Here is a 27150-nt window from a genome sequence, read left to right as displayed (position 1 = left end):
ATAGGTGCCACTCGAATAGTTTGTTATAGTGCATAATATGCTATAGTTAATTTCCTTGAGAATATAATTTGTGTCTATGGCCTCTGGTAGAGCCATTTCAGTAGTTTGTTATAATAAGCAAGTTTTTATTATTATTATTATGGCCTTTGCTGCTTTGAGAGAGAACTTTACAGTACTTAATGTGAAGCTGTAAGCAGAGGATTTGGTTGCTTCAGACTGACTGGACTTTACTGTAACATTGTTATAGCCTGAATGTAAGGTTGTGCAGTTCTACAAACCCCTACCCCATCCCACCTTTTTGCTGTTTGATATATAGTTTAAAAGTGGTATGAAGATTATATTTATTTTGTAATTGGCTACCTTTGCAAATCTAACCCCAGGTACAAGATATAAATAGTTTTGCTGTGACCATGTATCAATAGAAAGGGGTGGAGAGGACATATAATATTTTAGCTATTTTTTCAGGGATTGTAGCCATCAGCTAAAAAGTGTGGCATAGCTAACCAAGTTCTATCATTGGAACAAATAACCCTGACTGTTTATGTAAGTATCTTCCAATGTGTTTTGACTTTATTTAAACAGAAAAGGATAGTGAACTGTTTGAAAGATGTATAAGTAATTTGTCTAAGAAGGACAGAAAATTATTTGATTCTTGTTCTGTATTTCTGTAAAGGTACATTTGAGGATGCTTTTAAATTCACTAAAAATATATCTAATGTTTGGGTCATGGAGGCTAAATAATAAATATCTAGATAGTGCAGCCAAACTAAAGGTTTTGATGGAAACTGTTTGAAGGCTATTTTCAAAATGTTTTCTGTATAGAAATTAGGAATTAGGAGACCCATTACAGGCCTGTGTAGGGTACCATATTCTACAGTTCTGAAAAGCTGCTCAACTTTAATGCTTTTAAAACTTCAGTGCATATGGTTCTTTTTTATTATGATATTCATTTTTATCTAGCTCAAAACTAAATGGTGATCACTTCCTATTTCAAATCCCCTGTGTACTCTTATATTCCAAACCAGTCTTGAAGGCATAATTGTCAGTAATAACACAGTCAATAAGAAATACTTCTTATTTCTTGTGTGTTCTGTACATATTATTATATGCATTATTGTATTAGTGTATGCAAATCTTTTGTTAGAACATGCTGTTAGTAATGACTAATTGCATCACTACAGAAATTCAGCAGATGTTTATGTGCGTGTTATTATTAGTTTTGATCTTTTCTACAGAATTAAATTTCCATATTTAAAAACATTTTTAGGCATCTGGAATTCATTCCTATGAATAATGAATACATTTTTCAAAAGTGTTTTTTAATGATTTAACCACCCAAATGGGGCCACATGGATAAAATATATCAAAAATTCATTCTGATAGTAACAATACCCTTATGCTTTGTATCCATATTATTTCTATAATATCAAAAGGTTATATTGACTTCAATGGATCCTTCCCATCCATGTACACTTCAAGGCTGATACAGTGGTTATAGGAATTGTCAGTGAGGAACAGGAGGAGTTTTGAGTTTGTTAACCATTTGGCAAGTTTGTGAATAGTTTTTATACCATTAACTATTGCATGAAGGATTTATTCTATTCTTGTATTGTTGTGCTTCATGAAGAAGCTGACTGGGGGCAGGGTGAATACACAGGTTGCAGCTTATTTCAGCCATTTAGAAGCAATATTCCACCAAATGAAACTGCAACTCTAAAAAAAGGTTACAACAAAGATAAGGGTATTGCCACTATCAGAATGAATAAAACAGAATACAACAGCAAAAAAGTATAATATTTTAAAAGATTATACAACTTATCAAATTACAGATCAGGATCTCACAATCAAACCAAGTGAAAATTTGCAAATTACTTTAAAAAAAAGTTACTTCTTGACTAAAGAAATCATCAACAAACTCTTTACTATGCTAAACCAACCCAGACACATGGGATCTTAATAATCATAAATCTAGTATAGATATATCCAGAGAAAGCCAAAAAATATGGCAGATGCCCACTTCCTCTGGTTGTCACTTCACTCACTGTGAATCATGGAGATAACTTCCTCTCCTACGATTTTCCTACCCATTCCCTAGTGAGGTCTATGAGAGAACAATGGCATTTATGTACAGGAAGAAATAAGTGGGTTTATCTACTCTTCTATGTACAGGAGGAAAAGAGTGGGCTTATGTCTACTCTTTTTCTCCTGTACATAAATGACTCTCCCCACAGACTTCATAACCTATGGAATAGCCCCTTTAAAGGGTTATGGCCCCTTTTTCCATGTTCATTAGTTTATTTAACCTCAAAGGGATCTCTTACGTGTGACACGTGATTTCTCTAGTTCACAAAGGAATAGCTCGAGGGTCGAGCCAAAACCTATGTGGATGATTCTTCCTTCCTAACCAACCTCTCGTTAAGCCTAAGAATATTTATTTTTTTACTTCGCCACTTAGGACCCTTAGATTAATTGAAATATTAATCAAGAGGTTGGTATAGAGCTTCGCCAAAGTATCACAAATAATTGCAATCGTGACCGAAAATTTACGTTGAATGAGTTCCCCGCTTAGATCCGTATTATTTCACAGGTGATGCATTAAATTCCATACAGACGCAGGAATTAGTTAAAGAATAGCAAACATTTATTTATCATAAGACATACAATACAATTTACACAAAGAAAGTTTTTCATCCAATAAGGGTTAAGAGTTAAGTCAAGTCTAACAATACTAAGTCACTCAAATGAAAATTCACACTAATTTTCAATTAACCTTATATATCTCTCTTATTACAACTATTTAACACTATAAACCTTAATTAAACAATCTCTAATTATATATCCTCATTCTAGACACAATCTTATTAATCCTCTTATAACAGGTATTAATCTAATACACATTTCATCAGATTACTCATAATATTCCACACACTTGTTTCCCTTTTGTCCTAAAGTCCTCATAATAATTGCCTGTGGGTTCTTTGTTACAATAATTCTATGTGGGATTAAGCTTTTAATTCATACAAGTGCTATGGGAAAATCGTACGCTCTTAGTCACAAAGGATCATACAGGCACCACTCAATTAACCTTAGTTATTCCATACAAAATATCCTATACACTACTAATTTTAGACCTACCAATTCTTTTCTTTAAGCATTCACTCCTAAGATCAAATTTCTATTATAATATTCTTGGACAAATTTAACAATTTTTAACCACACAGTGGTTAAAAATTGTTAAATTTGTTTTAATACCTTTTTAAATCAAATTAATCACTTTCCTGCAGTCCTTATTTTTAACTATTCTCAGAGTTCTTCGCTGATTATTTCTTTTACAATTCTTAGATTCTGCTTTCACACACTAATCAGAGAACAAAATTTTACTTATCTATATGCTTTGTCTTCTTTCCCTCCGATCGACGATATTGCCAACGCGATCTTCTTTATGGACCTCTAATTTCTTAGCACTCTAGGTACGAACTTTCTTGGCCACTTCATGCTGTATAGCCTGTTACTATGTGGAAGTTTGGAATCAAAATCTTCGCCGACAACCGTTCCTTCCACATGATAGCGATGGAATCGGCACCTAGATACGTGGCCGACCATGAGGTAAAAACCTCGGAACGTCCACGAGGATCGCAGGAGCACAACCCAGGAATGCAGGACCAAGACCAAAAGACCTCAAGGGGGGGGGGGGGGAGATTCCAACCCTTTTATACCACTCTCCTATCGGCCGCTGCTGTAAACTTGGCCATTCACCTGAGGCGCAAACATGCTTGTGATCACAGCGTCCGATTCTCCTGCTACTCGCTCACATTCTGCCAGCACGGGACAGTATGGGGTAACGTTTGCTTTCCCCCCCTTCTTCTCTTGGAGCATACATAAGCATAGAATTTTCTTAGTTGTTCCCTTTTTTTTTTCTTTTTTTTTTTTTTTTGTTGTTTTAAAAAATGATAAACAATTTGACCAAGATTTAGGCATTACTATCAATACAACGTTAGCATATCTTCTTAAATATTTTTTCCATTTCTTAAAGTAAGCACGTTTTTTCCTTTTACACTAGTACATAACCTTTCCTTTAGATATTTTACAATTTCTTCTTTTCTTTTTCTTGCTAATATACTTGGTATTTAAAGTACTCATTACTATTACCCAGATAACAAGTATTTTCAGTAAGCATTGTATATAGTTAATACTCTGTTATACAATGATAAGTAGAATCATGACATTCTAAACTTATCAGGGTATAACACTACCCATAGCTTTGCTGATGATAGTAGTACACTTCATTATCCAAACTTGTCAGTCATTTGAAGCTTCAAGATCTTCCATAACAAGTTGAACTCTGATCTACTTACTGTTCTTCAGTTGGACAAGTATAATCTTGTGAATTTCAGTGTTACCAAAATCCAGTTCTGTCTTATTTCTCACAAGAAAGAACTCACTTCCTTCCTTTCACTTTTGATAATACCTAAATCTTTAAGCATGAGCAGATTTCTCTTCTTTGATTGATTTTCACTTCTACATTTTTCATGTCACAAACACATCTCATCTGTAGCTTCTTCAGCATCCAAAACTTTAGGTGTACTTTTTTCATTCAAGACACTACTTCTCACCTTTTCCTCATTTGTAGAACCACTGACACTATAAATCTCAGATCTGCCCAACTTCAGAATACTGTTCCAGTATTTGGGATAATGCACTTAAACCCTCTGAGAGAAATCCACAAAAGAGATCCACTCTGATCACTCTCCCATAGACACACAGTTCCTGCATTATGCCTCTTCAATAATTATTTTCATGGACAGTGTACTAATGCTTAGAGGAAAGTGGAGGAATGATGGTAGCCAGTTTAGGCTATCATCATTCATCCCTTTCTTCTCACTTAAGAACATGCACACACAGCTGCTGGCCAGAAACTTCACCTATCAAACCCTTATCTTCCTCCTCTTTAGAAAGCAGGCTTTCTTCTCCAGAAACTTCTACAACTGTGGATTGTCAAGAAAGACATCAGTAGATTCCTTCTTTCAAGAAAGACATCAGTAGATTCCTTCTTTCTCCTCAGCTTTTTGCCTACATGCAATAGCTGATGTACTGTAGGTTTTTCAGCCTTTCATGTCTGGGATTGATATTTAAAAAATAAAAAAATGTTGCTTCACTGACTTATATATATCCATCTTGCACTGATCCAGAGTTACTGATCGTGTCAGGTAAGCTCAGCAAAACTTTATGCCAATTAAGGGTTATAGACAATCTAAGTGAAACTTTCATTGTAATTAGGTTTTTGCAACCCCCCCCCCCCCCCTTTCTGTCGGCAACAACAGACTCATTCATTTCTGATAGTCTTCTACTGGCAGATAGCTACAATATGTTTCTATTTTTTTATTTATTTCTTTAGTTTTTATCATATATATTGAAAACACCAAGTCATATGAACATTGCACCCATTCATAAATGTAATAGGACTGATCTCAAGATAAAATTGAATTTCATTAAAAAGGTGATTAAGACATGGCACTGTCATGTGACTTTATAAACTGGCTACATCGACTGTGATTACAATTGTTAAGGATGAGCTTGCATTAAAGGACATTGTAAATTATCTGAATCATTGAAGTAATCCACTAGTATAAATGTTTTACAAATGCTTTAAGTTGTTTTAAATTTATAATTTTCCTATTTATTTATGCCCTTTACCATGAACAATTTATTTAAAAATTCCCTTTTTTTTTTAGTGCTTTATTTTACTTTTATTTTAATATATCTTAAATATATAATGTAACATTACATTATAAACATTTCTAGCATGTATAGTAAACTTTTATCAGATACCATCAGCTTGAAGCTGATCTGACTTATAAGTTTCATCCTATAGATGATCTTCCAGAATGCAGCTCATCTGTAAGCTGGAGACCACCTGCATATTTCCCCCATACCACTATACGTACCCACTCTTGACGTACAATGTGACAACAGAATTATTCCCATATCCGATTTATCACTCTGACTACTGAAAAGGTAGCAAAAGTACTAAATGAATATACTCTTTAAACAACTTTTAAACTGCACATTGAACTAGCCACCCTTAATTCTTCTCTTAAGGACAAACTTCATCCTTTAACACATATGAATCATGTACAGCCTTTGTACCTACAATTTATCCTCCTATGGATAGACAGAAAGAACTATTAACATCTGACTTGAAGAACATAAGAAATACATATGCTACCTATCATTATAGCAAATCAGGGCTGTTGGGCCATGTGTTTGACAAACTTTCACACAGGAGGAAATTGTAAAAAAACTACACAAAATGCTTATAAACAGTTATAGACTGAAAGACTAGTTTTTGCAGTCAGCATCAGCAGTGTAGTATCCTTGAATCTCAACAAGTATAGCTGCATTAATACCAGACTTTTTAGAAATAGTTTATAGATCTTCTTTAGTTCAACAGCTGTAAGCTACTTCAAGTTCAGTCAAAGAGGACAGTGTAATAGGATGTTAGATCTTTTGTCCATTACAATTTGGAATTTTTTTACTCGATAGTCAGTGCCTTGTGTTTTATGGTCTCCAAAGATACTGGTTTCCATTCCATCAGACGTGTTATGGTCTGATTGGATGAAACACGATGATTTTTTTTTTTTTAGTTTTGCCAAGGCAGTTGACAGAATTCTATGTAGGAAATTATTATACAAATTCAGAGTAATTAATATGTAAAATAGGCTTGCCATAGATTGAAGTATGATTATCTGTCCGGTATCAAAGAGTGATGCATTGAAGAGCTGAATCTATGAGAAAGAGGGCTACTAATGGGGGTTCTCTCTTTCTCTCTCTCTCTCTCCCTCCCTCTCTCCCTCCCTCCCTCCCTGGATATCCTGTTAAATTTATATATTAATGACATGGGATGGTCTGGAGGGAAATATTTTATGTGGATGTTAAGTTGGGTAGAGTGATTAGGGACATTCCTGATACAGAATCTTTGCAGGCTGACTTGAATGAACTGATTCTATGGGTAAATGAGTGTCAGTAAAGTTGCTAAGTGAAAGGCTATGCATTTTGTGCTGGGGACATTGCAGAAGTATTATAGTAATGAGAATTTGCTGCAGTTGGTTGTTGAACTGGAGACTTTGAGGTAATGGTGGGCAGCAAGTTCAGAAGCCACATCATCAAAGTGGTTAGGACATCACATCAGATAACTGCAATATTGAAAAGAACACTAGCTTTGAAGAATAAGAAAGTTATTATTCCACATCATAGGGCCTTGATATACATCATGCAGACTGCTATGCTCTGATATGTTCACTTGGAGTCTATGGAGATCAAGGGGGAAAAAAAACAATGGAAAAGGTCTAGCATCAGCCAACCAAAATCATATGCTTGTGGGACTTTGCATATGATGACAGACTAAGGAAATGTGATCTTCAAAGTTTGAAAGATATGCGATGTGATGGAAACATATAAGTTAGCAAGAGATTTTCTTACAGTATAAATAAAGGGGAAATTTTGAAGCTCTGTCTGTCTGTCTGTCTGTCTGTCTGTCTGTCTGTCTGTCTGTCTGTCTGTCTGTGTGTGTGTGTGTGTGTGTGTGTGTGTGTGTGTGTGTGTGTGTGTGTGTGTGTGTGTGTGTGTGTGTGTGTGTGTGTGTGTGTGTGTGTGTGTGTGTGTGTGTGTGTGTGTGTGTGTGTGTCGAGGAAAACTTGGGTGGGGGGGGGTATCCCTAGAAGTTGAGTAGGGGTGTAATCAGGAAGAATGTGAACTCCAGGTACTTTTTTATTGTGTGTGATGAGTGAATGTGATAAATTGCCAGTGGACATTATGAGTGCATCTTAAGTGAATGTGTCTTTAATGAGAGATTACAGCAATGAATTATACCTTCCAGGACCTTCCTTTCTTCATGGATTCTTGTACTCTTTGGAGGTACCTACATATAATAACATCTTGTTATTCAGAATCAGAGTTATTAAGTGTAGTGTTTTTTGCTCTATAAAGAAAAGATTATACTCTTAAATAAATCTGCCACAAATCTTCAAAAGTCAAGAACTCTTCTCTTCCATTCTTACTTTAGACAGTACAGACAAGATGACATTTCTCTTCTTCAAGAGACAACTCTATCCTCTAGTCTGTCTTGGCATAAACATATATTACAATATCATTTTTTTAGCCTTCATAAGAGAGGTTGCCGAATTCATCATGCATCAGTGCTGATATGGGAAAAATAACTTAAAAGTAGGAGCACATGCAGCATGGTGGGTAAATGAGTCTCAAACATGTCTCCTGCACACAGTACACCTTCTCCCCCCCCCCCCCCTCATATCCTTAGCAACCTGTTCCCCATAACTTAGACTCCCTATGGAAACAAACTGATATGGTTGTAGTAGCAGATTATTCTATATATTTCTCAAGTATTTATTCAAATAAAATACACCTTGCTTTAATTATTTATAAAATATATTTTATTGTAATGTACACTATATTATGAAATATTGATAATATGAAAGTGGCCAAGAATTTATGCAAATTGTAATTTCTTTATTGCATGGAGGACTTTAGACATAAGAAAATATTAAAGCAAAATTAAAAATTATAATATTTTAGATAAGTTATAAGAAGTTGTGTATCTCTAGTAAAAGGGCTGTTGACAACAGTATTGGCAAGCATGGGATTGAAAAACTGATAGTGACTGTACAGTTTTGTATGATTCTTTATGCAGTCTACATCACTGGGAGAATGCTAATAAAGAGTGGCCAGCATTAGGTAGTATAGAAAGAGAGAGAAAAAGGGTTAGGATTTGAATTAATGGGGTGCAAGGATTTGAGATGTCTTTTTAATTCATCTGGCCAACCAGTCATATTGCAAATTAGCGAGTTTGTCTCAAGGTGGTTAGTCATGATAGGATTTTTGTTGATAATTTTGTATGTGGCACTGTCTGACAGTAAGTAGTTAATCTTATTAAAATAATCCTTCGAGTTCAGAATGACTATGGAATTTCATTTGTCCGCTTTGGTAATTATGATATCTTTGTTGTTATGTAAATTACTAATGGCTTTTCTATCTTATGGAGTGGTATTGGGCTTTGGTGGTTTTGCCGTAGCAAGAATAATCGTACTCTTGAATCTAATGATATTGGCTGTAGCCTCTGGAAGAGGGTAAAGACTCTTTTCTATTCCATATATGAAGTCCATTTTTGGAATGTAATTCAGATTGATCAGATGAATTAAAAATAAATCTCAAATCCTTGCACCCCATTACACCTCGCCTTTATGGGGCACCTAAAATACATAAAGAAGACATTCCGCTCCATCCGATTGTAGATGGAAGATCCTCACCTACTAGCCAAACATCTTGCAAACTTGCTAAAAGGTAAAATTAGACAAACAGAGACTTATATTAAAAACTCTCAACAATTTGTTGAAAAACTTAAGACAGTCAAATTATCATAAATGGACATTATGGCAAGTCTAGATGTAGTGTCCTTATTTACAAATGTACCAGTCGATGAGGTTGTTAACTTTCTAAAAGATCTCTTCCCTCAAGACATCACCCAGTTGTTTCATCATTGTCTCAAATCCAATTTCATCAAAGTTAATGACATAGTATACCAACAATTAGGACTAGCCATGGGCAGCCCCTTATCACCACCATGTGCTGACCTGTTTATGGAAAAATTTGAAAATGATATTTTCTCTAACATTTCTCCCAAGCCTTCGATTTGGTGGAGATACGTGGATGACATCTTCATCCTTTGGAAAGATAATATGGAAAACCTTCTTAATAAAATCAACTCACTACACAATAAGATCAAATTTACTATGGAACTCGAAAAGAACAAAGAACTACCCTTTCTGGACATACTGGTTAAGAGACACTATAACAATTTCCAACTTCCTATCTACAAGAAACTCACAGATACAGGAAGATATCTACATTATTTGTCAACCCATCATAAGTCACAGAAACAGAGTATAATACACATGCTATGCAACAGAGCCCAAAAGTTTATTTCAAAAGAAGAAGATGTACAGTTAGAACTGGCTCAAATCGCAAATACTCTATCTCTTAATGGTTACTCTACAAACATTTTAAAGAAATTCCTGCTTAAAAATAACCTTCAACAACGTGAAACGGTGCTCCAACACGTGTCCACGGCAGTCATACCATATGGGAGTACAGTGTCCAAGAAATTAGCAAGAATGTTAAAGGATCATAACATCAGAGTGGTTTCAAAACCAACTACCACAATCAGACAAATCTTAAGATCACCTAAAGATGAGGTCCCATTTTTTAAATATCCAGGAGTGTATGAAATTCCATGCATGTGTGGTCTTTTTTATATTGGAAAGACTTCTTTCTAGAAGTCTTGAAATAAGACAGAAAGAACACTTGGGGGATGTCAATCACAACAGAATCATTACATCAGGTTTAGCTCATAATTTTTCAACTTCCAACCACGGTATAGACTGGAAAAACAGCTCTATGCCTTACATCGAAGATGACTATTGACACCAAACTTTCAAAGAAGCAGCAGTAGTACTACATACAGGCAGTAATTTAAATAGAAATCAGGGTATTATCCTTAAAGATATGGAAAAACCTCATCTCTTCTCTCGGCTCAACAGAACTACAATTTACGAATAATCAGGTGGCGCGTAGTCATGTACTTGATGCTGACTGAAGCATCCGAACGCATGCACGCTACACCACATGAAATATCAAATGGAGCTGCTTGACAGTTACTAACGTTTCTGTATTCATTTAATTTTTTGCATTTGTATTAGCACAGTTACAGCCTTGAGAAAGCTAGTCAGAAGGTAGCAAAACTAGTTGACTATTTGTATGATCTTTATTAAAAAACTTATGGTCTCATTGAAATAAAGTTATTAGTTTTAATATATTTAGACCAAATATGAACAATTTAAATATACATCTTTGCTTTTATTTTTTAATTTGAAAGGAAGTGTGTGAAAGTGAATTAATTACTACTTCACAGTTTAATGAATTGTGCATGCGTGCGTGTGTGTGTGTGTGTGTTTACTAATAAGTTTGTATATATATAGTAACTGCAAATAATATTTAATTTATATCAAATTTACTTATTCTTATCTATATCAAAATAAGTAATTATTTATGTTTATATACTTGGAGTATCTGACTTCAGCTAGAATAATTAAGATAAAGTTTTTTTGCATTAAGTTGATCACTTGAGTCTAAGATAAGTAATAGCATAGAATTTAAAAAGATAACAGACAAAAATAAAATAATCAATTCATTATCTGTTTTGGATATCTGATGCATTACCATCAGTTTCATTTCAATGCCATAACTATCACCAACATTTGACATTGTTATACCTATGGATGAGGAAAGTCTCGGATCCTCACAGTGTCTGTGGAATGCCCTTGAGGGACAAGTAGGGACATAGCAACAGGGATCAGAGAATGTACACTGGAGATCAAACATAGCAACAACTACTTTAAGCCTCCAGTAAGAATGCAGTAGTGGTGTTTCACTAAATGTTAAAAATTGTTTCTTACCTAGAAATTCAGTTGCATTTCCTCCAGCTAGGGAAGATATGATTTTATTAACCAACACTCCACATTTGGTCCATATCCCTGCTTGTGGAAACTGGCCACATCTTGGCGAGGTGAGGTTGGGTTGGCTTCTGGTGAGTGAGATCTTATCAGCCAAGAAGTTATGTTTTTCTTTTGTTTTAGGCATCATTTAAAACTGACATGTACAAATCACCAATCCATCCAAATTCAATACTGTTCTTACATTTGAGATGATATTCCCATGAGTTCTCTAAAAATTCTTCATTGAGTATCATAGAGGCCATTTAGCAGTTACACTGATTAGTAACCACTCCTCTCTTTCACAAGGTGTTCAGTTTCTCCATTTTTTTTCTAGACAGTTGGCATCCGTAATCCCTTCAATTTCTCTAAATTTGTTAAGACACATCTGTCAGCTATCACTCTTCAGTTCATCTTCTGCTTCATTGAATAGTTTTTTCTTCCTCTGTTTATTCCCTCTACCAGAATTCTTTGGAACATCCTCTCTTGAAATCTAATGTTAACAAGTTTATGGACAGAAGTTAAGAATAAATAATGATAAGAGGTATTTTATGTCTATTATTTAGTATATAAATAAATAATATCACAATCATTACAAGGTAGTTATTTATTCTACTATGTATAATGCATTAGGTTTAGCATTATTCCAAGTTCACACTGCAGAAGCTTCTAACTTAGTATTTTCAAATTTCCCTTATTCCATATACATTTTTCAATTATGATCTCCATGCTACTTTGATACCATTCAGTCAGCTGGTCTAATGATCAACTTCATCCTCTTGCACATCCAGGAGCATATAAAGTTCCTTGTGCCTGCAGTTTAACCTACTTTGGACAGACTAATAAATCATTTAATATGTGCCTCAAAGAACACAAAAATTATATGTGTGATCATAGTATTTTAATTTTCTTTTTGTGTTAGAATGCAAAAAAAAAAGTGGGAGGGGAATTATATTCATCTGGATAAATATTTACAGAATTGGCAATAAAAAGTTTTATTTTTCAGTGCAAATACTTCCATTTTACCATATTTAAGTGTTTTTTAAAGATACACACTTATAAAGGTCCTATACATACCTATAAAAGGTTGTTTGGTCTTGAGCATGTTAATACAGTGAATGGTCAGAAGCTGAGAATAAAGAAGCTACTTATTAACATTGAATTTCAAGATGCAGATCAGACCCCTTTAGGAAATACATAAGAAGGGAGGATATTTCAGCCAAAAAAAATGAATTAATTATTTTCTATTTAATTGTAATGGCATTAGTACAGTGGAATTATCATTAATTAAAAATGAAACAAATCTTAAGCAGTTAATTCTCTCTCTCTCTCTCTCTCGGTTAACAGCCCAACTGGCTGCGACGTCTATAGACGTCCAGCTAAATCTGGATACGATTCTGTAACACCTATTGAATAACATAGATAAGAAGTGCAATTTGGTCTCACTATTTCATCAATTCGCTGTTAATGCCCTCTATCAGTCTTTTGCAGTGTCCTCCCTTCTTATATATTTCCTGAAGAGTTCAGTCTGCATCTCTTGAAATCCAGTTTTAACAAGTTTCTTTTTTTTATCCTCAGCTTCTCTTTTTCCACTGTATGGTACTTTGAATAGCAGTTTAAAGATCTCACTGGTTTGCATAGTTCTTGTAAGTAAACTAAAGAAAGACAGGTATGAATCACCCAATTAATTTTGATTGGCCCACCATTATAAAACAAAGAGTACAATGGTAGTTTAACCTGGAAAGGATCCTTTGGATAAGGTACCAAAAAAAAAAAAAAAAAACTATTCTTATGCAGTGTTGTTTATACCTATGACTTCTGTATTGGAGTTCATAGCTTTATTTGGTTTTAAAAATAAAAAAAAAAGAAGGTGCTTGATAGGATCCTCCATGTAAATTTTTAATTATAAAAGAGAAAAGATTGAATTTTTTTACATGCTGTTACATTCATACACATTATAATGACACTGTCGATCTGTAAACAGAAAACTGTTGAAGTTTAAATTTATCTTATCTCTGCTCGATCCCTTAAATTTCGTATTTGTGTGTGGGTGGGTGTCTTGAGAAGAAATTGTAAAAAGTAAGATTATAATAATTAAACCTCCTTGATAATACAAACCTATGAGTTCTATTAACAAGTAAAGAGAAAAACTAGTTTCTTTCTTTACTTAGCATAACAACAAGTTTTATAATTATACAGTTCACTAACGTAGATATTTTTGATACATTATTTTTAAATAATTATGGACATTTTTTTGTTTATTTAAGCATGTCCACCTTTAGAAAAGAATAGTGTATCATCTGTATCTGAATCCAGTTTACGTGTTTCTTCACCATCTACTTCAGACACACAACTGGCATTCATTGATGGAAGAAGAGGTAATCTTTTGTTCATTTGTAGTGAGATTTCCTTTCTGAAACATAAAATATCACTAATGTTTAAATATACTACAGAAAAGGATGAAATGAGCATTGCTTGTAATGAGCCTGTTTTTACAATTGATTTCATGCATGGTCAGCATAATAACATTTAACATAGGAATACTCTGTTGTTGTGAAGCAAGTGCTGTTTTATTGTTTTCACTATAATAAGCACATTTTGAGCATTCAGTCTTTTTAATCATATAAATGTTTGTGTAGAATTGTGGCCAGTCACTTTCTCTGAGTCAACTGTATTTCACAAGCAGCATATTATGACTGATCATTTCTGCTGTAACCATCATCAATTTGTATTTCTTCAATTTTTGTTATGATTGAACAGTGTATAAGAGAAATGAATGCAAATATTTACACACTTTGCACTGGCCAGCTATGCAGAAGTGAATGGGAACTAAAGCAACATTTGTTATGTGACTCCTCCTCATGAAAGGGTGTAAACCATTAGTACCATGGGTAGACTAGGCTTTTTTTTTTTTCTATTTTTATTATTATTTTATTTTTATATAATTCAAAAACTCCACTCTAGAGACCAAACATGGAAATTTATCTCCCATCTAAAGATAATCACAAACATCTGTGCCCTCACTGGGATTTGAACCCACAGCCTGTTGATCAAATAGTGGGGAAAAAAATTTACAGAAATTTAAAATATTTATACACTTTTGTAGTGACCAGATTTGTCTACCAGCCAAATTGTTTGGTGTAAATTGCAGCACAACTTAACATTAAAATAGAACATAGATCAGGTGAAATTTCATTTCTCTGCATTTTGTGTCATGCATGACTGAAAATCATTGTTGGTAATGAGCTTTTGCCTATTCAAATACTTACTGCATGTCGCCTTTCGAATAATTAGGATTAAGGGTTAAGGATTCACTGTTTATTATTTTAAACTTGCATATTAATTGCTTTAGTTTTAGCAAACTGAATCATCAACAAATTCTTGATTCATACCATTGAGCACAGGATATTATGATAGTACCACATGAATAAGAGTTTACCCTTATTACCAACTTTCTATCAACAATTTTCCTCTAAATTAATCTGTTATCTCTCAGAACTCCAGTTTTGTCAGATCTTATATATTGGTCTTCAAAGGCTCTTCTGGATCTTTTTCCTGCCATCCTAACAAAAAACATTTACTTTTGATTTGGTTTTCCGATTCTATTTAAGTGACCATATCACTTTACGTTAGCTCTGCTCATACAATTCCTGAATGTTAATGTCCTCCTAATATCCTCATTTTTAATATTGTTCTGCCATCTGTTGACTCCCCTAATTTTTCTCCAAACTGTCATATCTTTGATCTTCAGTTTCTGATCAAGTGTTTTATTTCTAACCTGGCTCTCAGTTCCATAATTTAAAATTGGTTTGAATACTGTCTTGCATACAACTATTTTTTTCCTTTCTCCATAAAAATGTATTCAGTTCAGTACTGCCATGCCAGCTTTGCTAATTCTGTTGTCTATTTCCATTTTTAATTTGCCGTCTTCACTAAAATTTGTGCCTAAATACCTGAAATGCTTTACTTATTCTATAGGTTCTAGATTCAGGATGCAGGATGTTTTCAATGTTCCTGTCAATTTTCAGAGTCTTTGTCTTTTTAATGTTGATTTTCATACCAAACTTATTACAGCTGTTATTCAATTTTTAGTTAGGGAATCCTCTGGACTTCTCTTGGATTTGTTTAGGTATACATCATCTGCACAAAACGAAGAGCTGAGTTGAATATCTCCAATTTTGATATTAGGCCCAATGCGATGTTCCTTCATAATGTGATCCATATAGATGATGAATCATTGTGGAGATAATGTGCACTGTTGTCTCACACCTGATTTAACATATAACCATCTACCTGTACCTATGTCAATTTAACTGATGACTTAACCTGATCAATACATGGGTGGTCTGAAAAGTTCTTAGCCTAACAATGAAAAAACAAATTTATAATTTCAAAATTATTTTTATTTTTCAACATAATCTCCCTTAAGACTAATATATTTATTCTAGCAATGCTTCAGCGCCATTATCCCATCACTGTAGTGACTCTCAGTAAGATCTGCAAAATACCCCTATACAGCTGCAGCCACCTCTTAATTCGAAGAAAAACGCTGACAAGCGAAGAAGAGTTTGTTTTGGGAAGAGATAGAAGTCAGAGGGAGCCAATTCTGGAGAATAGGAGTGGATGTTCCAACAATTCATAGTGCAGATCCCTTAATTTTCCCATTGCCAAAACACCTTTGTGAGCAGGTGCATTATCCTGATGAAAGATGATTTTTTTTCTTCTGCAAACTGGGTCTTTTCTCATGAATTTTTTTGTCTAGTCTGGTTAATATTCAAATTAATATTATTTGTTTTTTTTTTAATATATAAGTTGTATAAATTATGTGTTTTTTTTTATCATTGCTGAAACTGTCTTAGTACACTGTGTGTGTCCATAGTTTAAAGCAGGGGTCTCAAAACAGCAAATGGCCAGTCAATTAGATGTGTATCTGACATGAACCGTATTCAATATTATTCTGTGAACCAAAACATAAACTAAAAAAAGGCCTTTTGTTGCCAGAGCCTTTACGACTTATGTAAACAGTTACACCGCCATTTAAATTTTAAAAATATAACAAGTTTAGAAAATATATGTTCAACTACACTTTATTCATACTTTAAGAAAATTATTTAAATGCATAATTTTGACTTACAAAAATAAAGATTTTTATCTATGAGTCCTTTTTTTAATTTGATTTGATCCTGAAACTTGACATCTTTTCCTCTGTACTAACATGTCAATATCTGCTTTTTGATTTCATGTTGCAATATGAAGTACTGCATGTAGAAAAGAAATCATTAAGGTCGCTGGCCGGATATGAAGCCTTCGCAGGCTGATTCTGGCCCATGGGCCGCCAGTTTGCGACCCCTGGTTTAAAGGGTAAACCAAGTATGCCATCACATACTTGGTTTAAAGGGTAAACCAAGTATGTAATCACAAACATGCTAAATGATTATCATTTAGCATGTTTGTGATTATTATGATTATCAGCTAATGAAATTAATTTATTTATAATTGTTATTCTTATAAATACATTATAAATAATAATTGTTATTGTTGAACCTGTGTAGCTCAGTGGAAGTACTGTTTACACTCCTCAACACTAAACCGCCCAAAGAAAGCGAGATACAAGTTTGATTCTAGTTGCTGACCAGAGGAACTTTTTCTAAGCCTTTTTTTGACCGTTCCTTAGTTAGTCGATCTCTGGCATGGGCAAGCGAGTTCTTTCTCTCTGAAACTCGGGTTTTTTCATTCTATAAACTCAAGAAAATCGATCGTAAAACCCATACTAATTTCAGACATTAAAAATATTGTGTTAGGGTTAGGTACCATGAGATGGCAGCACTTGTTAGCCATCTCTTCACTGTATACCACTTAATTAGTGATAGCCTTGGGCCAGCTATCTTTAATTGGCTACCAGTGGAGATTGAATTGCTCCAAATGTTAGATAGGCTAAAACAGCCTCATCTATATGGGAATAAAAGGTGTTAGCTGATTATTTTAAAAATTTTAAATTCTAGTCAAATTCAATAAATGAAACTTTAAATGTTAAAATTAATGTGTTTTATTCAGAAATGAAGTTGATTTTATTTTAATTTCTTAAATTTTTTTTTAAGTTTCTGTTGCCATTTCTGTTGAATCCATTCAAGAAATTCACCCTTCAAACTGTAGGCTATTTTGCTGTTAATTTATTGATTAAATTATAGTAGGTGTTTTGTTTTAGAAATCTTTACTGTAATAAATTTTAATTAATACCTGATATACATATGAGAGAAATATATATTTACTAGCCATGATGTAGCTAAAACCTTTTTTTTCTTTTTTTTTTGTTATTTATTCTCATGTATTCAATTTTATTTTCTTATTATAGTTGCACCAAAGGAATTTATCATTGAAGAGGACCATAATCACTTTAAATGTCAAATCACAGGATGTGGGAAAAGTTTTCGAAAAGACAAACTTCTTCAATCTCACATGAAGCATTATCATAATAGCAGAGGTAGCAGTAAATCATCCCGCTCTCATGTTGGAAGACCTCCTGGCTCATCCAAATCTCAAAGTTCTGCACCTGTTCCTAAAGAGAAAAATCCAAATTTTGAACAGTCACATGACTCTGGGAACAAAATAACTGATGATAATAGTGATATGTCAGTTTTGCATAATACAAAACAAGAAATTTGTGAAACTTCATTAGAAGAATCAAAATCAACACCATTTCTTAAAGAAAAACTTTCCCAAACAGAAAAGTGCAAGAATCTTCCTAAAGAAAAAATTAGTACAGATTCTAAAGAAGAACCGACATCGAAGGCAACAAAGGAAATTAATTTAGAAAAGCAATCAGCTTCAGAGTGTTCAAAACATAGGAAGCCGTTAATTGCAAAAACTGACATTCACGAGGTAAAAAAAGTCACATCTGAAACAAAAAAGGTTTCATCTGAAACCAAAAAGACCTTAACTGAAACCAGAATGACCTCGCCTGAAACCAAAAGGACCTCGGCCGATACCAAAAAAAGTTCACCAGAAAGAAAAAGAACCTCATCACCCGAAAGAAAGAGAACTTCACCTGAAAGGAAAAAAGCAGTACTCGAAACAAAAAAATCACCCGAAATGAAAAAGGCACTTCATGAATCAAAAAAAACTTCACCAGCAGAAACATCAAAGGTCATTGTTAAAAAAGTTATTTTACCAGACATGAAAAAAACCTCAGGTGAAGCAAAAAAGGTCCAAAATGATGCAAAAAAGGCTCTGTCTGAAGTGAAAAGGATCCCACCTGACTTAAAAAAGGTCCCATCTGAGGCAAAGAAGTCCCTAGCTGAAGTTAAAAAGGCTTTACAAGAAGCAAAAAAAGTGCCAGTTGAGCCAAAAAAGGTTCTTTCTGAAACAAAAAAGGTTCCTGCCCCATCAGATACCAAAAAGACTTCTCTAGAACCAAAGAAGACAACTATACATGAGCCAAAAAAGAATCTTCCTGATATAAAAAAGGCATCTGAAGCAAAAAAAATATCAGGAGATCCCAAAAGAGCATCATTAGATTTTAAGAAGGCTTCAGAAAACAAGAAGTCGTCCATTGAAACAAAGAAAACTGCTGAATCCAGAAAAATACTCACTAAAAAATCATTACAAGATTCAAATAAATCAATTATTGAAACTAGAAAAGCATCTGCCAGACGGTCACTTTCCAAAGCTGAAAAGACTTTACCAGAAACAAGCAGTGGAAAATCTGATGCTACAAAGATTCAATCAGAAAGAACACCTTCTGCTAGACGTGGAAGAGCAGAGAAGTCTGGTATGTTTGAACTTAGATTCATATTTATTTTAATATCAAGAGAGAGAAACAGAAATGTTTTATATATGCAATTTTGACTTTTCATATCAACCTCATGCATGAGAGGCTACAAAACCTATAACATGAGTGCCATGTGTTAAATATATTGCCTGTAATATATTCTAGCCTTACTTAAAAGAATTCTTCAATCACTCATAAAGTCAGAAAATTAATTCTTATCCACTTCCTTATTTATTTGCCACATCTTCCTTCTGTGAATGATCTTTTATCCTTTGATTATATTTTCTAACAAAAATTTTTATATTGTAGAATCCCTTAACTATTTTGTGTCTTAATCATATTATCCCTCCTTTCTTTTCATTCCTACAAACCAAAATTGCAAACCATATTCATTGATAAAGTTAATAGTGTTACTTGAACCTGCTTGTCAAGAAGATAAGAAATTTAAGGAACTTAAGAATTTGGAAGTGTATTAGTGCTTTTTATGTAATTTTGCAACATGTAACTAATAGATTCATTTGGTCTATTTATATGCAAGTTGCTCTTGTGTTTTGTTGGACAGAATTTATTAAAATTCAATGTTGGAAGGCTTTACAAATATTTGTAGAGCCATTCTTGTTTTTATATTAGTCTTTCATTAATAGAATTTAATAAATATAGTATTTCGGGTTTCTACTGATATTTATATGGTTATCTCTTTGGTTTCAGTTGGACCATTTTTAGTAGCAAAAAGTTGAGATAGTATAAGTCTAAATAGTCAATGAATGACTATCTCTAATCATATCCTTGCATGTTATTATTATTATTATAGACTGCTTAGACTGTATAACTGAGAGACCTTCTCATAGCCTTTAAAGGAATGCAGAGAACCAACCAGGGCTTTGACCTATTGTCCAATCCTCACCTTCTCATGGCATACTCTGTTAGGTATCTACCTGGATACTGAACAAACGAGGATGGACTGGAAATTGGGGATTTAGCTGACCAAATTTTATTCTTATTGGCTTAAACCACAAGGTAAAATGTGGTACAATATGACAGAATTTCATGCCGGCTGGGGCATCGCCGATTAAACAAGGCCCCAGTTGTTTTCGCAAGGTAACTAGGGCAAACAGTAAAGAGTCAGAGACTGGAATAAATCCTGAAACATATTCCAACTCAATATCACCAGAGACCAAGATTGTTACCATCAACATAAGAAGCCTAAATGGCAAAGAAATTGAGCTAGCAGAGGAATTGTATAAGTACAGATTGACATAATAGTGATGACTGAAACAAAAAACACAAAAACTGGTGAGATCTTTCTAAGCAATAAAATACAAAACGAGGGTGTTTAAGGGTGAAAGCAGTATAACTGAGAGGAGACCTCCACATAGCCTTTAAAGGAATGGGGAGAACCAACCATGGCTTCTGACCTAATGTCCAATCCTCACCTTTTCGTGGTGCACCCTATTGGGTATCTACCTGGATATTGAACCAACGAGGATGGGCTGACAATTTGGGATTTAGCCGACCAAATTGTATTCTTATTGGCTTAACCAATATAGAAAATGATGGTACAACATGACAAAATTTCATGCCGGCTGGGACGTCGCCTGGTTAAACAAGGCCCCCGTTTTTTTCACCAGGGAACCAGGGCGAACAGCGAAAAGTCAGCTACTGGAACAAATCTGAAAGCACACCCCAACTCAACATCACCAGAGTTAAAGATCAGTACTATCAACATAAGAAGCCTGAATGGCAAAAAAATGGAGCTAGCTGAAGAATTAGATAAGTACCAGATCGACATAATAGGGGTGACTGAAACAAAAAAGACAAAAACAGGTGAGATCTTTCTGAGCAATAAATACAAAATGTTATATTCAGGAAATGACAATCAAGGAAAAGAAGGAGTAGCCATAGTATTCAACACAAAATACGAGGCTAATCTTCTTGAATGGCAGGCAGTCTCAAGTAGAGTGATGTGGTCAAATATCAGAATGGAGAATTGGACAATGAGACTTATTTGTGCCTATGGTCCCACAGAAGGTTCTACTAAGGTAGAAGTGGAGGAATTTTTTGATGCTTTAGAAAAACCAACTGACACAATGAAAAAGGAAAAGTTGGTCCTTGTTGGGGATCTAAATAGCAGAGTAGGAAATGATTGTCAGACATACAAAAATATTTTGGGAAAATTTGGAGAAAAGAGCAAAGCTAATAATAATGGCAAATACCTGTTGGATTTCTGCTCAGGACATGGACTAGTTATTACTAACACCATGTTCCAGCATAAAAATGTGCCCAAATTCACATGGAGAGAAGAGGCGAGGAATAAGAAAAGTCTCATTGACTATGTTATTGTTGATAGTGATGTTTTCTCCCTGGTGCAGGACACCAGAGTGTACAGAGGATTTGAAATTGGAAGTGATCACTATTTAGTCTTGAGCAGGATAAAATTGAATTTCATATTGAAAAGAATAACATGTAAGAAAGATTTAAAGCGAATAAAAGTTGAGCAGCTCTCAGATGTGAACTGTAGACTAAAATACACAAAGATTATTGAAGAAAAAATGAAATAGTTTGAGAACATCAACTAAACCTTGGAGATTCAGTGGCAAGCCTTGAAGAAAACCATAATTGATTCAGCCAGAGAGGCATGTGGTGAGATTGTCTGCAAGGATAGAAAAATCAGAACGCCATGGTGGACACAGGAAGTTAAAGAGGCAGTGAAGGAAAAGAAGAAAGGATATCAAAAGTTCCTGCCAAATAAGTCAGCTTGTGCTCTTAGAGAATACAGAGACAAATGTAAGAAAGCTAAACACTGTGTGAAACTAGCTAAACAAAAGTCATTGGAGGACTTTGGCAAGAACATAGAAAATAAATATCAAGAAGGTGATAAGATATTCTGGAAGTTATTAAAGAAGCTTAGAAATGGAGGAAAGAGTGCTGTAAAAGGAATTAGAGATGATAAAGATTTCATAGTTCTATAGATATTTCATCTTTACCCATAGTTTTGAAAGTTTCATTTGGTTTATTGCATTTATAATTTCAGCTGAGGTTATTATGGGTGGTGCCTTTTCATATATCATCTTTTCTGTTATATTTTCCTTCTCCTGTTCTTTGTGAAAGAATGTTTGATAGTAGTCCTTCCAAATCATTTTAATATTTTGTATTGACCCAGTTTCTAGATTGTTTTTATCTTTCATTGTTAATGGTTTATCTTTATAGATCTTAGTTAATTCTTTGCTAATTTTGTATACCATTTTATTATCATTTCTTTTATTAGCTTCTTCACAGAGTTTTGCTTTTTCCTCCAACCAGTTATTTTTGGCAGATATGCACATTTTATCAATTTTGTTTTTAAGATTCTTATAATGTTGTTTATTTTCTTCTGTATTTTTTATATTTAATGTATGCTTTGCTGTTCTTTTTCTTCTAAAGTATTTAGAATTTCAGGGGTTTATCCATTTTCATGATTTGGTCTTGATGTTGTACCAAATATGTTTCTTGCAGTACTTATAACAATTTTTTTACCTTGATTCTATGTATTTTCTATATTGTCATAGGATAATCTTCTAAACTCATTTCCTATTAGTGTCTGATAATTATCTTGCATAGATTTCTCTTTCAGTTTTGACAAGTCCACTTTGTTGATAGGAGCTCGTGATTTATGATACTTGAATTTTAGTTTAATTTTTGCTGCTAGCAGTTCATGGTCAGTGTCGAAGTCTGGAGTTTTTAAAGTTCTAACATTTTGTACTGATGATTTCCAATTGCATTTGATTAGAATGTAATCAAAACAGTTCTTTGTTGTACCATCTGGTGAGGTCCATGTGTATTTGTGGGATGGTCTATGGAAAAAAAAAAGGGTGTTACGGATAAATAGATTATTTGCTTTACAAAATTCTAAAATTCTTTCACCTCTTTCATTTCTGTTATCAATTGACAGTTCCACTTACTTGCCAACTTATTCAACTCTTCCTGTAAGTGCACATCTGCTTGACTCCTCCTTTTTCTCCCCAATTTTTCATCATTGGCAAACAGGTCATGTTTCCAGTTAAACCCATCCCATTATCATTATTATACAAGTTTCAACAATAATGGCCCCAAAACAGACCTCTGCAGCACACCACTTTTGGCTTTCCTCGTTTGGGATGCTGCACCCTCATATTCAACTCGCTGGTACCTATCTGTCAGCCAGTCACCTATCCAACTTATTAGCCTGTTATCCAATTCCATCTGTCTCAGTTTAGCTACCCAGCTTGTCGTGTGGTAATCTATCAGAAGCCTTTGCAAAATCTAAGTATACCACTGTATATGCATCTTCCCTGTCCAATGCATTTGTCACCTTGCTATAGTATATAAGTAAATTTCTAAAACATGACTTCCCTTTGAAAAACCGATGTTGACAATCACAAAGAATACTGCTGTCATCACCCATTTCTGTATTATCCTAGCTCTTGCTAATCTCATCAGTATGCTATCACACATAAAACTAATCAAACCATGCCTTAAACTCCTTCAGTGTGTTCACATTCACCACACTCTCAAGCAGTGCATTCCACTCACCAACCACTCTCTCCATGCAAAGAACCTGCTGCCTTCTCTTCACTCCTTTGCTCACACTCTTAACTACACCTCCAGATATACAGATTAGCCTATAATTTGTAGCCATAGCCTTATACTTACCTTTGTGGTCAACTTTGCCTTCTTTCCACTCCCTTCGAACTTGTGCTGTTGTAAGGCTTATTAAGCAGGTTATCAAGGCTGCTGCCAATTCCCTGGAATCTTCCCTTAAGATACATGGTAATATATATCTCAAATCCTATTCCCTTATTGACATCATCTTCTCCCATTTCCTATACACTTGAGCTTGTCATAATTTTACACGAGGATGAAACTGTTATGAATTGCTTGCTGAATACCTCAACTATGTCGTCTGTAGCAGTTAACAATCTACCTCTTCATCCAATAACCTTACTATCTTACCATAATCATTCTTCCTTCTACTTGCCATGCATCAGAAAACTCTCTAGGATTTTTCTTGGCCTGATTTTTTAATTTATGCTCATACTGCAGTTTTGCTGTCCTTATCAACAATTCATCTTCCTAGCCTGCCCTTTATACTCCTCATGCAATTGATTGTTACTATTATTCATCTCATGCTGCCTCCACAGTACCTCCTTTTTCCAGATTCCATTCTTAATCCCTTTCATCCATTTGGCACCTATGTTATTCAGCCTTTTTGACCTTTGGGATACATTTGCACATTAATTTTGTTAAATATCTCTTGGTCTCTTCCAAAACAGCATTTATCTCCTTCCTACTTAACTCCTCATTCTGTTATATAGCTCCAAGCTGTTTCCTAAGTTTCTCATAATCATCCCATAATCTCGTGATCATCTCCTGGCCACTCTCACCAGCTGGTGGGAAATGTGATGCCCTGCTCACCATCACATCTTCTGATGAAATTATTAGATATAGGACTCTTGATCCTCATGTGCCCCCCCCCTACATACTGCCTAAGATAGTTGTCTCTGAAGAAATTGATTTTCCTTATACTCAAAAGCTATCTCTTCATTCTAATCTACAGTATGTTTCATTCGTAGGAGGTCCCAAATTATCATTTATTATAGACATAATATACAAAAAAGATAGTTGTAACTATGGAAGTACCAACATGGATAGAGATACACATTTAAGTGCACCAAGGCTCCAACATGCCACGCCTGCATGGTGGTGCATTGCAGCTGCCATAAGAACCATCGGCAACAATGAGTTCCCCACACCGTGATAAGCTCAGTTCATGGCCACTCCCGGTGCGGTAAACATGTACATGATTGAGCAGAAAGTGTTTTCTTGGTCAAATCAAATGGGTTTATTCTAGGTTATGCGCTCAAACTTCAGAAAACAGTTTAGTATTGCAGCACTGTCAAAAAATGTGATACAGAAGATGGTGAAAAAACTGGAGACAACAGGCATGTTGGTGAGTGTCCATGTAGGCAGCCTTCCCACAACAACTGAGGAAACAGTGCAGGACATGTAACAAGTTGCTTAACTCACCAAGAAAGTCCTTATGGTAACTGTCCCAAGAAATTGGCTTGTCACCTTCGACATACCACAGAGCAGCAAAAAAAGAGAGCATCCACCTGTATCGAGTGTCTGTAATGTAGGAACTGCAAGGGCTCGATTTCGCAAAAAAAGTATGTCGTAGTGCAACTGGTTTCAGACCTTCATGACTGAAAACGATGACATCCTGGACATAACATTTTTCTTAGAAAGCGTGGTTTCATGTTCCACTGTCTTTAGAAATTTTGAAATTAAATCTTACAGCCACGGCATGTTCTTTCACCCAGAGCATGGGAATAAGTTTTCTCTTCTACATCTTAACTTTCTCTTAATTGTTATATTTTTCTTCTTGGAAACACAAACTAACTCTGGGACATTTTCATGAAACAATTCTTTTATTAAAATGAGGAAAACATTTTATTCAAGCCTCATGAACATCCAAAAATAGATTTCACAAAGTGCTAAATTGCCCACTTACCTTATCTTGGTTGGGATAGTTTAATTTTCTTTTAAATAATTTTAGCAAATTGCTTCGGTAATAGTCTTTATACAGTCAATTCTCACTATAACAAACTCATTAAGACCATATGACTAGTTTCTTTAGTGGACAGTTTGCTGTGATATATAGTGCAGCATTATACCCAAATGGCTTTTTCAGGATTTTTTTAATATTTTGTTATAGTGAATAAATTTATTATAGCAGTGGAAATGACTGTAATTACTTTATTTTAACTTTGTATCAGTTAGCTTAAAATTAATGATAATTAAATTTCAGAAATATTATCTAAACAAAAAGCTAGTCCTGTTATGACTGGAGATTCCAGTGTAACAAGTGGCATCCTCACAGTTTCTGGATCAGTTGGTACAACAGGGACATCTAGTGCTGTAAACTCTACAACATCGAGTGGTACTCGTTCTGCTAAAAAAAGAAGACATTCTACTATCTCATCTGTTACTGATGCAAGTGATAACATAAAGAAGGAAGACAAAAATGATTTAACATCCAGTGATTTGAATTCTACAAAACAATTTTCAGAAGGTATTTATGATTATTTCTATAAACTGAAATGTCATAGTGCTGCAGATATTTTCTAGCTATGTATATTCTGATACTTTCATTAATATAATTATAAGAGATCATAATAAATGCTATTATTTTATATCCAGGTAGTAAACAACATTTGTGTTTGAATTTTCAAAAGTTTGAAAGTGATTAAACTTTCGAAAGTAAGAAATGTGAATTCTTCAGAGAGCTCATATACTTATTAACACATTTCAACAAGACAGTGTTTCAGATTATTGGTTCTCTCACCCTGTGCACCCTTCGTGGTTATTGAAGGATAAAGCCTAGAAAGCTGTACCCCAATTTGGACATTGTGTGTGTGTGGGGGGGGGGGGGCAGGTTTAGAGAAAGAGAGAGGATAGTTAAGTATTCATTATTATTTATAGTCATAATAATATTTATTATTGTTGGTCCACACTAGAGTCAGACAAATGAAAGCAACTGTGAAAGCTTTGCCTCCTCAAGAGTAAGAAAGAGAGAGAGAATGAGCGGTGGATGCTGGTAGGTAATATTAAAACCACACATAAGAAGCTGCAAGACTATATTGCATCAGTGCCATGGGTGAGCAAGTGATCAAGAATTGATAAAATGGAACTTGTTGATATGTTTTGTATAACTAGAGGTTGTAGTCTTTAGGAAAAACCATGCAGGGGAAGACCATTCCAAAGCACAGAGGTAAGCAAGAAGAATGAGAAAGATGAGAAGTT

The 27150-nt window shown here is 34.4% G+C and overlaps 1 protein-coding gene across 2 annotated transcripts in view; it reads left to right on the top strand.

Annotated features, from left to right (window-relative positions):
- The window catches only part of LOC150093314 (uncharacterized), a 207045-nt gene that overhangs the window by 88252 nt on the left and 91643 nt on the right, over nucleotides 1–27150 (top strand). Inside the window, exons 9-11 of one of the 2 annotated variants that reach the window (XM_090413487.1) lie at nucleotides 13832–13942; nucleotides 17917–19332; nucleotides 26156–26419. In XM_090413487.1, the coding sequence (XP_090269613.1) occupies nucleotides 13832–13942; nucleotides 17917–19332; nucleotides 26156–26419 (1791 nt within the window). The remainder of the gene's footprint in view (nucleotides 1–13831; nucleotides 13943–17916; nucleotides 19333–26155; nucleotides 26420–27150) is intronic. The other variant, XM_090413488.1, reaches the window with a different exon arrangement.

The sequence above is a fragment of the Typopeltis vanoorti genome, chromosome 24, assembly GCF_054136105.1.
Source record: "Typopeltis vanoorti isolate ZY-2024b chromosome 24, IOZ_Tvanoo_1.0, whole genome shotgun sequence".
NCBI lineage: Eukaryota > Metazoa > Arthropoda > Arachnida > Uropygi > Thelyphonidae > Typopeltis > Typopeltis vanoorti.
This window is presented reverse-complemented; position numbering and strand designations above follow the sequence as displayed.